The sequence below is a fragment of the Megalobrama amblycephala genome, linkage group LG19 (assembly GCF_018812025.1).
Source record: "Megalobrama amblycephala isolate DHTTF-2021 linkage group LG19, ASM1881202v1, whole genome shotgun sequence".
In the NCBI taxonomy this organism is placed as follows: Eukaryota; Metazoa; Chordata; class Actinopteri; order Cypriniformes; family Xenocyprididae; genus Megalobrama; species Megalobrama amblycephala.
Window position 1 is genome coordinate 34,471,075 of NC_063062.1, and position 12,844 is coordinate 34,483,918.

At 37.7% G+C, this 12,844-nt stretch overlaps 1 protein-coding gene across 1 annotated transcript in view; it reads right to left on the reverse strand.

Annotated features, from left to right (window-relative positions):
- Nucleotides 1-2,925, reverse strand: part of clmpb (CXADR like membrane protein b) — a 108,430-nt gene extending 105,505 nt beyond the window's left edge. The window contains exon 1 of the mRNA XM_048167794.1: nt 2,310-2,925. Coding sequence (XP_048023751.1) covers nt 2,310-2,340 — 31 coding nt within the window. The 5' untranslated portion in view covers nt 2,341-2,925. The remainder of the gene's footprint in view (nt 1-2,309) is intronic.
- Between the last annotated feature and the right edge of the window lie 9,919 nt (nt 2,926-12,844).

Consider the following 12,844-nt stretch of genomic DNA (forward strand, 5'->3'; position numbering starts at 1 on the left):
AACATGTCATATGTAAATAAAGGTTAACTAATTATTATAGCAATAATGTCATATTAAGTATGCAATTAATTGCAAATTAAGTCATGGACACTAATGTAAAGTGTGACCATGCATTTTATATTCCTGTAAGACAGACGTGGGCTTGTTAGTTGTAACATGCCTCTTGAATTACAAAGATTTTATCCTCCAAATTAAAATAACAGTAACATTATATTTATCTGTATAGGTTGAGTAAACAAGCAAATGCAATTAAAACATACTGAGTTACATTAAAACAAGGGTTTGTGTATAACATGAAAGAAGATTTTAACCCGAAGGTTGAACTATTTATTGATTTTGATGTTTAGCATTGGAGAATTGTTAACCCAATAATTGTTTAAAAATGACTATATGGCTGTTTTAAAATGAACCCAAAATATGTTGTAAATTAAAAATCAGATGCATAATTACTAGAAGCAACAATAATAATCAAAAAGTGAACATTCATTAATAAGCAATTTAATAAATGTTTATTGTTTAATTATTATTCATTAAACTTATTAGTAAATGTTCATTTCCAACATTTTAAGCAAGCAATACAGTAATCATTAAACAATAGTTGAGTTCAATAAAACTACCCAGCAGGTTGAGCAAACATTTAACCCAACCGCTGGGTTAAAACAACCTAATCGCTGGGTTTGTCCATTTTCAACCCAACTTGGGTTGTTTTTAACCCAGCATTTTTTACAGTGTAATTACAGTGATATTAGTTGGCCAAAACAATAGTTTGATATTTTGGTATTACCTTTTACATTTTTGCTCACCTATCATTTTGTATTTCGTAATTGTTCTACAACTATAGCTGAAAACTCATGAAAGATGTTATTTAGGCTCCCAACGTGACAACTTATCCCAGAACATGTGACAACATGCCTGTAGCCCATATGGATGTAGATGTTATACAGCTTTTTATGGTATGTAACGACATAGAGAGATATTCTGAGCAATATTCGTAGGAGTCAAATAACACTTCACTGAAACCTTTGAGAAAAACTAAAGCATGAATTATGTTGATATAAAATAATAGTGTGAGGAGATGTTGTCGGTAAGCTGATGCTTCTGTCACGGGGGTTACAGCAGCGTTGACCTTCTCAACACGCCACGGAGAATGCGCGAGGAATTTTAACACAGCGTATCATACATTTAGGAAGCACAATAGCCAGTTACTAGACTCAACACACACCGCTTTAATCTTGCATCATATAGACGCGCAGAGGACACGAAAGATGGGACAAAGTTTGGCGCAGTGATTATAATAAACGATGGGTCACGCGCACTAAACTCCCGTTACAAACGTGCTTGCAGCCCGAGAATCGGACAATGAACCGCGAGCGAGACGGTGGAGGACTCCGAATGTGACCCATGGATGCATGCATGCTTTCACACATCCTCCCGGGGTCTGACTCCAGCACACGCGGACACGCGAGACCCCCGTGCCCACCGGACACCAGCGGCTCGCGCCACCGGCTCACCACTGGACGTTTAACATGAGGATCTATTTTTGCCATCCGATGTCACAACAAATTAAGAGATCTGGATTGGGCGACGTGCCCTGTCTTTGTTCCGCTCTGCAAAGAACGTTAAATTTAGTGCCGTAGCACAAATATAATTAGGTACTGGCAAATGCTACAATTTGTTAGTATTTGGATGGAGCATAATCATCATCAAAGTCAAACTATATGCTTTAATATTTCCATAAATGCACATTGTATTGTCTCTCCCCGTATCCTTATGGTATTGGGGTCTCAGACACAAACACAATAAAGGTCTCGTCACAAATTCACTGAAAAACTCATTTTTGTTATGCCATTTTTGAGTTGAGCTAAATGGTTCAGACCTTGATATTTCATTAGTAGTTAGGATCTTCAGCATTTTGGTGTCTGGGTTCATTAAAGCACCAGAACATGATGGTTTTCTAAAGAACTTGTGAATTAAAAGTTCTCCATGCAACTTCTGGTTTTGAAACCTTTTATTGCCAAGAGTTGTCTGTCTGAAGGGTGTAACTCATCAGAACCATCTGGATTTGATTTACTCAACTGGGTGGGGGTCTTGTTATGAACAGTACTTCTGACTATTCTGTAAAGCTTAGGTAAAATTCGTTACATTTATGCCTTCGTATTGAAGACTTTGTCCACTGCTTACATGCTTAAACTTATTTGACATGGATGAAGGTTAAGAATATGCTGCTAAAGAGCAACTTAGAACATAAGGTCAGATTTCCAAAAATGAAACAGCATACTCTAAAGAAATAAATAACTCAGTTTACTTACAAAGGAATAAGGAGCGGTATGTTGCAGACATCACGAATCCCGTATGAACTGGAAGTCCTTTAATATAATGAAAAATTGCGAAAAATAAACAATGCGCCCCGCTTCCTTCACTGTTCTTCACACCGACTCAAGTGTTCAATCACAAAAGCTGTAGTAAAGCAGAAGTACTTGAAAAGAAAAATGGATCAGCAGTCTATTAGGAGACGAGCACAAGGACAGCATAGCTGGACATGCTGAAAGACGAATCCATCATCAACGACTGGAACATCATCTCCACGTTTCCATCGGTTTCACCGTCAAATCATCAAAGTTCCCGTTCGCACTGAGGGAGGACACGCGTCTCAGGTTGCCGTTGCGCGGTGTCCTCTGTCTCTCCCTTTCTGTCTCTCTCTCTCCCTCCCTCCCTCTCTTTCTCTCTGAGTCTGTGGCCGATGCAGAAGAATGCACAGCGCGTGTGTGGATGCTGAAGGATGGAGACCTCTAGAGTCTGAAGTACACTCGCACTGTCTGGATGGAGAGGGGCAGAGCACATGTGCTCTGATGGAAGCGGATGCAAAAACCACAGTGTAAGCAGGGCCCGATTTACCTCATATTGTGACATAGGCAAAATGCCCCCCCTGTAGCTTACATACATACTAAAATATATATTGTCGCTATTGGGCGGAAACCACATGTCCCAAATCTACTATAAAGAAATGAAAAAAAATAAAAAAATAAATAAATAAAAGCTGTGTTGTCAAAGTTGATATTTTGGTTTTAAATATGGTCAGACATTTGCATGTGTCATCGTATTATTAATATTCTACCAAAATCAAGCTGGAAATGGAGTTACGAATTTCAGAGAATTTTGGACATAGGACTATGTAGCGACATCTAAAAAGTGCAACGCTTTACGCTTTCATCAACTTACAGGTTATAAAGTTTACTGTAGCTATGTGGGTGCAAAAATTCTCATGTTATCAAAAATGAAGTGTTACGCACAGGTGGTGTGCACAGCATTTTTTGTAGCTTTGCACGTGGCTCCACATCCGAAGATGCACGACTTCAAGGCGACTCTGGCCGAGCATGTAGGCCTACATCTGTACAGGTGTTGTGCTGAATTTCGACCCCCTGCCAAATGATTACCACCCTCATTGAAGTTGCTATCTGATTGCCTAATCTTAACCACACCCCTAATCCTAACCCCTCCCCCTCACCTACTCATAAACCTACCAATACAGGGGGTAATAATCCGGCAGGCGGTCGAAATTCGGCACAACCCGTCATCCGGCACCCATTTTGCTCTTGTCTAAACATTAATTGCTTACATTTACAAAATGAGTCAACTCTAGCAGAAATAAGCACTGAAAATAGTAAATAGTATTCTCATTTCACGACTCTCTGCTCTTGGTATTTCTGGTACTTCTCTATCCTGGTTCATTTCCTACCTGTCTGAACATCAGCATTACATCTCTATTCACCAAGCCAAGTCTAATACTGCCCCTGTTTCTCACTGCATGTGTTCCCCAAGGTTCTGTTCTTGGGCCTTTACTTTTCCTCATCTACATGGTCCCATTAGGTAACATTATCCGTCATCATGGCTTCAACTTCCACTGCAATGCAGACGACACCCAACTCTATATTAGATTTCAACACATTTCTCCTTTTCTCATCAACTCCATATCTGCTTGTATTAAAACGCTTGGATGACCAGTTCTCAAACTCAGCACAGATAAAACAAATCTACTAATTGTTGGTTAACCGAAAACTGTAGCTCGTTTCTGTCTTGACAATGTTAACATTGCTGGAGTCTTGATTCAACCTTCCACCTCTGTTAAAAACCTGGGTATAATCATTGACTCATCACTCTCCTTCCTTCCACACATCTCTTCACTCATTCAGTCTGCCTTCTTTCACCTCCGTAATATTGCACGTTTATGTCCCTACTAATACCAATGATGCTGAGACTCTGGTTCATGCCTTCATTACTTCCCGACTCGACTATTGGAATTCTCTTTTCTATGGTTTACCAACCACAACAATTAATAAGCTCTAATATATTCAAAACTCTGCAGCTATGGTTCTCACTTATTCAAATAAATCGTTTCACATTACTCCCATTCTACACAGACTCCATTGGCTACCTGTTCGTTTTCATATTCAATACAAAATACTCCTCATCACATTCAAAGCACGTCATGGTCTTGCCCCTCAGTATATTTCTGATCTCATTCATACCTATTCTCCTGTGCACACATTAAGATTCTCTGATACTGGTCTGTTGTTTATTCCACGTCACAAGCTAGCATCATTTATGCATTTATGCAATTATGCATAATTTACTGTTATTACTATAGTAAGTACATGTAAGAAGATGTGACACTTTATTTTACAGTGTAACCTAAAGTATATTAGAGAATAGATTGTTGAAATGATACTCTGTAATTTTAAGAATGAAGTCATTTATCTATTTTACTATACTATTTTAAAAAGCTCATGTTGCTTATTATGACCAAATTATTCATGAGAATTTAAAACATGATTGGAGTGAATTATATGTAGCATCTTCATATGGAAAATGTCCATGATCAACGCAATTAGCAACTATATTTCACAATCAGGAGGAGGATGAAGATGGAATAGCAATTAAGTGAGTAATTAAGTATTAAGTAATCAAATACTCATTTAGTACATGGCATGTATGCAAAGCAACTTCTAGTTCACTTATTTGCACCATTGTTTGGGATCAAACAAACAGCAAAAAGTTTGAAGCCACACCTTTCAGGAAAACCAACCTAATATGGCTAACTTATAGTTGTTTTTGCATATTAAACTGGAATAGAAAGTATTTTACCCATTAAAAAGTGACATCAGGAATAGCAATGAGAGTTATGATGCATTTTTGTAATGTCAGTCACAGTTCATGTAGGGCATGATTAGAAAAATGACATTCAATAGAATCCAGCTTTGATCTGTATTCAACATGTTCCTGAGAGAACTAACGTCCCACTCTACCACATTCCCTTCAAGGCAGTTTGGGCTGGTGATTTATTTATTCTGTTTATATGAGAATTGAGATGGAAGGTTTGAGCAAGAACAGGCTGAGAAAGGCACACAAGCTGAATGGAGAGAAGAACACAGCGGTGTGCTTGTCTCAAGGCACACAGAGACTGACCTCTCAAAACAACTTGCCAGCACTGCAAGACACCTGGACTCTTCATCTCGCTGGACGTCTACACAGAAGTGCATAATATACATACATACATACATACAGTATATATGCGCACACATAAACACACACAAGGTTCCTTTTGACCTTGCCTACAGCTTTTCTCAGGATTGTCTTTCATCTGGCCATTATCAGCTGAATAACCGCTAGTATCATCACATATCACAAGTATCTATTTCGGCATCTACATCTGCGTCCTTATTTAACATATTGAACACCGAATGCTATTTTTAAACTCTTGTCACAGGGGACTTTTTTTGGGGGGGAAAGGACTTATTATGGTCTGCATGGGAAATTGTTTTCCATCTTCTTAATCACATAGCTTCGTAGGAAGAAACCAGTCTGTGATGCATTCTGTGAAGTTCCCTTTCATTTTGTTCAAGCTGTAAGGAATAAGAAGCATTTCTGTTCTCTCCTTTTCCCTACAGGACTACAGACATAGAGTGATTTTTTCTAGCATAATGACAGACCCAAGGACACACTCTAATTAGTAAATCAAACATTTTGTTCAGTTGTTACTTTCAACAACTTTTTACTTTCAACTATTTGTTAACATTTAGTATTATTTTATTTCCTTTGGAGTCATGTGCCTTTAAGGCTTCCCCTGTAGTATTTGGGAGTAACTAACTAAAAGTAGCAGTAGCAGCAGGTATTTTTTTAAAGAGATAAATTGCCATATGAAGCTCTCTAACAGAGTTGATTGTAAAGCATCATCTATTGAGAAGGCTAATTTCATTATGGCTGTTGTTGACCTGTGCTGGAATTTATTTTCAAGTAAGTACCGTGTCTTTTAATGGGTATAGCAGTAACTTCTTCAGCCAGTCAGCAACTTTGTTCAGTAGTTACTTTCAACACAACTTTTTACTTTCAACTATTTAGGGCTTTTCACACATGAAATACACTGCGTGCAGAATTATTTTGTTATTTTTTCCTAGGCACATTTTACAAATTCCAAACCACATCAATCGTAATAACTACTATTAATTTTGTATTTAATCATTTATTTGATATATTTATTTGATATCAAAGTCCCTTTATGACAAGTCATTTCACTCGGCGGCCATCTCTGAAACGCCTCGCGGGCATCCTGGGCATCATGCAGCTCCTATCTCTTTGAATGGGGAAACATCAAATTCTCCAAAACTACGATTAAATTTCATATTTGAAATCACCAATGAAATCTGACAACAACTGTCTCATAAATGTTTTTTCCAAACTCTCGAATCATGACAAAAAACTATTTTTCAGGCTGGATCAAGCTAATGCGCATGCGCAAACCTAAATGCGCGTCTCTTGTGCCTCATTTCGGAGGCGCGCGTCTGACTGTTTCTATAGAAACCAGTGCTTCTAACGGCCGCTGCAGTGACGCGATGACTTTAACAATCGGCGATTGGTTCTTATTTAGAAGGCGGGACTTATTCCGCCATATTGCGCATTACACTTTCTCCCATTCAAAACAATACGAGTGACATGTCTTGTGTTATTCTATAGTCTTTGGTGATATATAATTGTTCATAAAGGCTGGAAAGGAAAAACACCTTATATTCAGGTGTGCATAATTATTTGGCAGGTTTTCTTTTACAGGCAAAATAAGCCAAAAAAGAGATTTAACTCAGACTGAAAAGTCAAAAATTATTAAATGCTCATGAGAAGGATGCAATACTAATGCAATACTAGAAATTGCAAAGTTAAGGCATGACCATTGGACAGTGAAATGCTCATTGGGTCAGCGGGGTCATACAAAAACAGGTGGAGAACAAAAGACCCATGTAAACTGCAAAAGAATTAAGAATTAAGGTGAAGAATTAAGTGTGAAACCATCAGGAACCTTTTAGTCTCCAGCGCCACCATTTTCCAGAACTGCAACCTTCTTGAAGTCTCCAAAAGTGCAGGGTGTCAGGATCTCAGAGACTTAGGTTAGGTTAAAAAAAATAAATAAATTAAAAAAAAAAGAAGAAAAAAAAAAAGACCCCAACTTAATAAGAATCACAAGCTGAAGTGTTGTAAAATACATGAAGACTGTTTTTTATAGGCTTTATAGACAGATAGGTTTAGAGTGGCTCTTGAAGGACCAGCACCACATCCTCTTGTACCACTGTTTGAAGAATATATCCTCCAGAATCTGGCAGTACGTTTTGGAAGATCATTTTTAAGATGGAGATGGACTAAAAATGACTTACTGCCAGATTCTGGAAGATGAATTCTTCAAACAGTGGTACAAGAGGATGTGGTGCTGGTCCTTCAAGAGTCACTCTCAACTTTTTTACAATACAATTTGAACACAATAAGTACATTGTACTTATTTTTTTGATGTAAGTGCATAGTAGTTAAGGCCACCTAATATAAAGTGGGACCCAATGTTCTCCTGCAAAATGCAAAGTTTTGTTTTTTAACTGCTAGAGGCCTCAAAGTTACACTGTGTACCTTTAAGTACACTTAGGATTCCTTCCCAGGTATTTTACTTTTTTTTTTTTTTTTGCAGTTAAATGCTACTATTTGCCATGTTTTCAGCTTTCAGATTTTGAAACTGAAGTATTTTACCCTGTTCAATTTTAGCCATAATCTGTCCTAAATGAGAATCTCAGTGTTTTTTTTTTTTTTTTTTTGTGCCAGATAAACACTACTGAGATAATCACTTTTAACCATTTTTAGCATGTAATTAGCTGACTTGAATCTGTGGCTGTCAAATTTGGATTTAGGTTGTATCTTCAGAATTTGTATGGATTATTTTATTTCCATTTTGCTGAGTAAATCGATTACAAAACTAATTGCACTCTCACTGGATGCATAGATGGGACTCAGCACCAGGTATGATGTATTAAAGTCCAGCCGCTCTCTAAACATTACTCTAAATCACATATGAACAACTCAAGGGCTGCTTCAAAACCAATAAGTCTTGGATTATCCTGCCTCAAGGAAAAGCAGGAACAGAGACTATGAAAATAGTTCAGGTCTCAAAATGGAGGACCAATATGAGGGTGTTGGGTGGCTTGGCCTTTGCACTTGATGTAGCATCTGAATGCAGATGGTCACACAGATGGTTGATATTTATATCGCAGGTCCCAAAAACTCATCCGGGTGGAAAGAGCTTTTTAAAACCGATTGGTTTGGAATACAATGTGCCACATTCTAGCACTAAACAATGACTCTGGCCTTCTGTCTATCTAAAAAGGGAGAGTGAGTCAATTGCTTTCTGATTTAACATACAAGCAATGACTTGTGAGTTTCTGTGTTAATGTTGAGAAGAAATCCTCTTCATAAGTAATGTTTGGGAACTCTTTCCACACATGAAAATATAATCTTTCCTAAGTGCAAAGGGAATCATTTTTTAAAAAGTCCCAGGGATCTATTTTAGTTTCGAGCCCTTTTTCCTTACATACCTCAAGCGGCTTCATGAAGCTAATTGTGAGATGCGAATATACAGTCAGTAGCCGGTCGTGCCGCCGCGAAGACTTCCTGTCTCCTCCAGCACGCATACACCTCTCTTCGTGACATCTTTCATAGACGTGTGAGCATTATTCTGACAAGAAAACGAAAAGAGACACATTTGCACTGAGGGAAGGAGAACGCATGTCTTCGGTGACCTCTGGGACTGAGACAAAGTTAAAAGGCTTCTGAAGAAACAATACGAACGGAAACGTCTGTAGAAGTCTATTTTTAGGCACCACTGGGATCTTTCGGCCTCAGAATTTCACGGCTCATGGATCTTTTATAATTTAATGAACGGGTGGCCTTCTGAGATTTATGGACAGCGGCTCAAGGCCTCAGTGGCCACAGGGCTTATTGATCCACATCATTTTGTTTGTTTATGGATCAGCAAAGAGCATTCCCATTCATTTTAATAGAGCAGGGTCTGGGTCACTGCACATTTGCATCCAGCACCTTTTAATCTAATATAAAACCATTTTTCCTTTCATGTCACCTGTATCATTTTATATATAAGATTTTCTGACCCAAAATGTGTGTTGAGATAATGTCAGTAATGTGTGTGGTGAGATAATATCTATAATGTATAATGTGTATAATGTATTACACACCTATATAATACATTATACACATTATACATTATAGATCAAGAAAGTGTGCTTTCAAAAGATGGACAGGAGCTACAAATTTTATTCGACAGTAAAAATCCTAATTATTACTTCTCAAAAAGTATGTCTGCACAAAGTATGGATATGGCTACTGTTATAAATGGTTGTGTTATTAAAAGTTCAATAGGTTAACAGAGGTTACAGAAGCAACTTATGTAACAGTAACTTAAATCTTGTATAAAAATAATATTGTACTAATTTTAAAGGGTTTAATTTTCATATATATCAAACATCTACATTATATTAAATTTATTCATTATGCTCCTTCCCATGTGTTATTCATAAAGTGATATCCATCCTATTTGAAATTGAATTAGGTGAATATTCATGTAGTTCATGAACATCTTCTCTTCCACCATCTTGTTTTCGCTCTCTTTACATTCCTTCTACAGAACCTGATGGTGAACAAAGTGCTTCAGCACACTGAGACGACAGAGACACTAATAAGATGAGATCAACTGAGATTGTGGCCAAATTGAGTTACAGCCTCAGTGGAAGATCCCACCACCAACCCCCAACTCCAACCCTGACTGAAACCAGTACTCTTCCCATCCCGTCTCGCCTCTGGGGATGTCCTGTTGGGAGTTCATTCGCAATTAAAAGAATCACAGCCAATAACATTTTCGCTCACTGTACCTTGCTGGTGGAATAATCTTCCCAACACTATCCAAGCAGCCGAATCCTTGACGGTTTTCAAGAAACAGCTGAAAGCTCATCTCTTCTGTGAGCACTTTACTGCAGCCTGCTGAAGAAAAAAAAAATAAAAAAAATACTATTCCTTAATTCCTCCCTATAGCTTTTACTATACTGAACAATTGCTGAAACTTTGTATTAAGAGCACTTCTTATGTTTATTGCCTCTTTAGATGAATCACTTGTTGTATTCCTCAATTGTAAGTCACTTTGGATAAAAGCCTCTGCAAAAAGAATAAAAATGTAAATGTAAGCAACACTCAAAAAAGATGTATGCATTTGAATTGCATATACATTTTCCCCCTTTTTGGATTACACAGTTTTAACATAAACTAATAAACATAATGTGATGCATATTTGTCAGTCATACATACATGAAACAGGTATACAATTTCTGAAATAGTACTAATAAACTGAATGTGTTTTACTGAGGGACTTGAAATGTTGTAAAAGTGACATGGAAATAGTGTTTTTATTACTCAAAAAGTAAGTATGGTATTTTATTGAACAGAAAAATTGCCAAATGTAGCTCTCTAACAGAATTGATTGTAAAGCATTATCTATTGTGAAAGCTAATTTCATTATGGTTGTTTAGCGCTGTGCTGGAATTTATTTCCAAGGAAGTATCGTGTCTATTAATGGGTGAAGTTACAGTAATGTCTTCAGCTAGTTAGCTTGAGTTCTTTTCCATCTTAATTGGTAATATTTTTTTGAGTGCAGGTTGCCAAACCTAACACCTCAAGCTCACTCAAATAAACCAAGTGAATGAGGGTAATTGGGAAAATGGAAGCTTTTATTCCTACAAGGACTTTTGAGCAGCAGCAGCAGCGACTGACTGCACAGCTTAGGCTATTTTATTGAACCAAATGAATGACTAAATTAATTAGCTGATTAGCCTTGGATTTAGATGCAAATTGAACGCATTGATTCCTTAGCTGGTGTGTTGATAAGGAAAAGATTTGAACAGAATTCTGCCAAATCCTCTTTCAGTTATAAAGCATTTCTGTCCTTTATGAATACGTTTACTGATGAGAGCGACTCTGCTTATGTTAATTAAAATGTCTTAATCTTTGAATCACAGACGGCTGTTGATGTACAGAATTATCGCCCTTTTTATTTATTTAATATTTTTAATGCCATGTCAGCAGTAAGGCTATCTTCATGGTGAGAACAAAGTAAATAACAAAAGTTGTACAGATAACAAAAAGCTATAATAGACATTTAAGATTAATATAAGACAAAAATTCTACAATTCTTACAGGCAATACTTTAAATATATCAGTTAATAAACATATTTTAACAGTCATTGGAGTTTGACAAGGAAGACATAATGGTGGTTCTTCACCTTTTAATATATGTGAATCTTGAATGACCTAAATTCAAGGACTTTTATTTTGACAGCGCTAAGAACACCCGAGCCTGAGCACACAGAGCTCACATTCTCCGTCTTCATTAGTTTACGATCTGTTTAACAGTCCTATCTAATAAGTTATTAGAAAGAACTGTTAAACAAAGGAAGTAAACGGTATAAAAAAAAAGTATAATAGCGTTTGCCGTGTGGTTGATGCCCAATGTCGCTAGCTGAGCAGAAATGCTTACATGTAATCATGTTTCACTTGGTCCTTTCAAAGTCGCGTTGGATTTCCTCCTTATAGCGTAAAGGTTAATAAGTGCCTGGACTTCAGCGTCGGTCCTTCTATCACTGTTTTCCATGTTCGAGGAGTTAGTATAGCCTATGTAAACTGTCGCTGTGTCCGAAATCAAATACTTCCCACTAATAACTTATGCCGCGTTCCAGGCAACCCGTAACCCGTGTTTTTACAACCTTCTACCCGTGAAAGTACACTGGAACGGCAGTCATACCCGCGACTTCCCACCCGTGAACTCGTAGTAGATCGATGTACTCCCAGTTCCGCGCTCTGACATCACATAGTCCGCGAAATAACAATGGCAGCCCCCACGGATGCAGTGTTTATGCAAGTGCACGGTAAAATAACGTAAAATAAAAGGTAAAACAGCTTCTCTTGCCTTATGCAGCATTTTGCTCCACTGTTTCCCTCAAATAATCAAGGAGTAAGCACCTTTGGCGATCTAATGATTGTAAATGAGCATAAGCCCCGTACGGTCCGCCATGCTGGATTGTTTACACTCAGGCAGTTTGGCGTGACTTGCCTGGAACGCTATAAAGTCGAGAATCATGGTTTGAAGTCGTGACTTACGGGCTCAAAAACCCGCCTGGAACGCAGCAAGAGTAAATATATGAATACATAGTATTCGAAAAGCATTAGGCGAAAAGTCCCTGGATGATCTACTAATTCCGGCGAGATTTTGAAGTGCGCATTCGATGGACATTTTACTATCCCATGAGGCCCCGGGAGAGGATTTATGGAGGTGAAGCGACGTAACTGACACTGGTAGGTCACATGATAATGACAACATGGAATTACATTCATACTTCACACATTCATACTATATAGATCGTACTTTTTTAACGGTCGTGAAGTAAGTTCAAATTCAAATGTCATACTTACTCCGACAGTA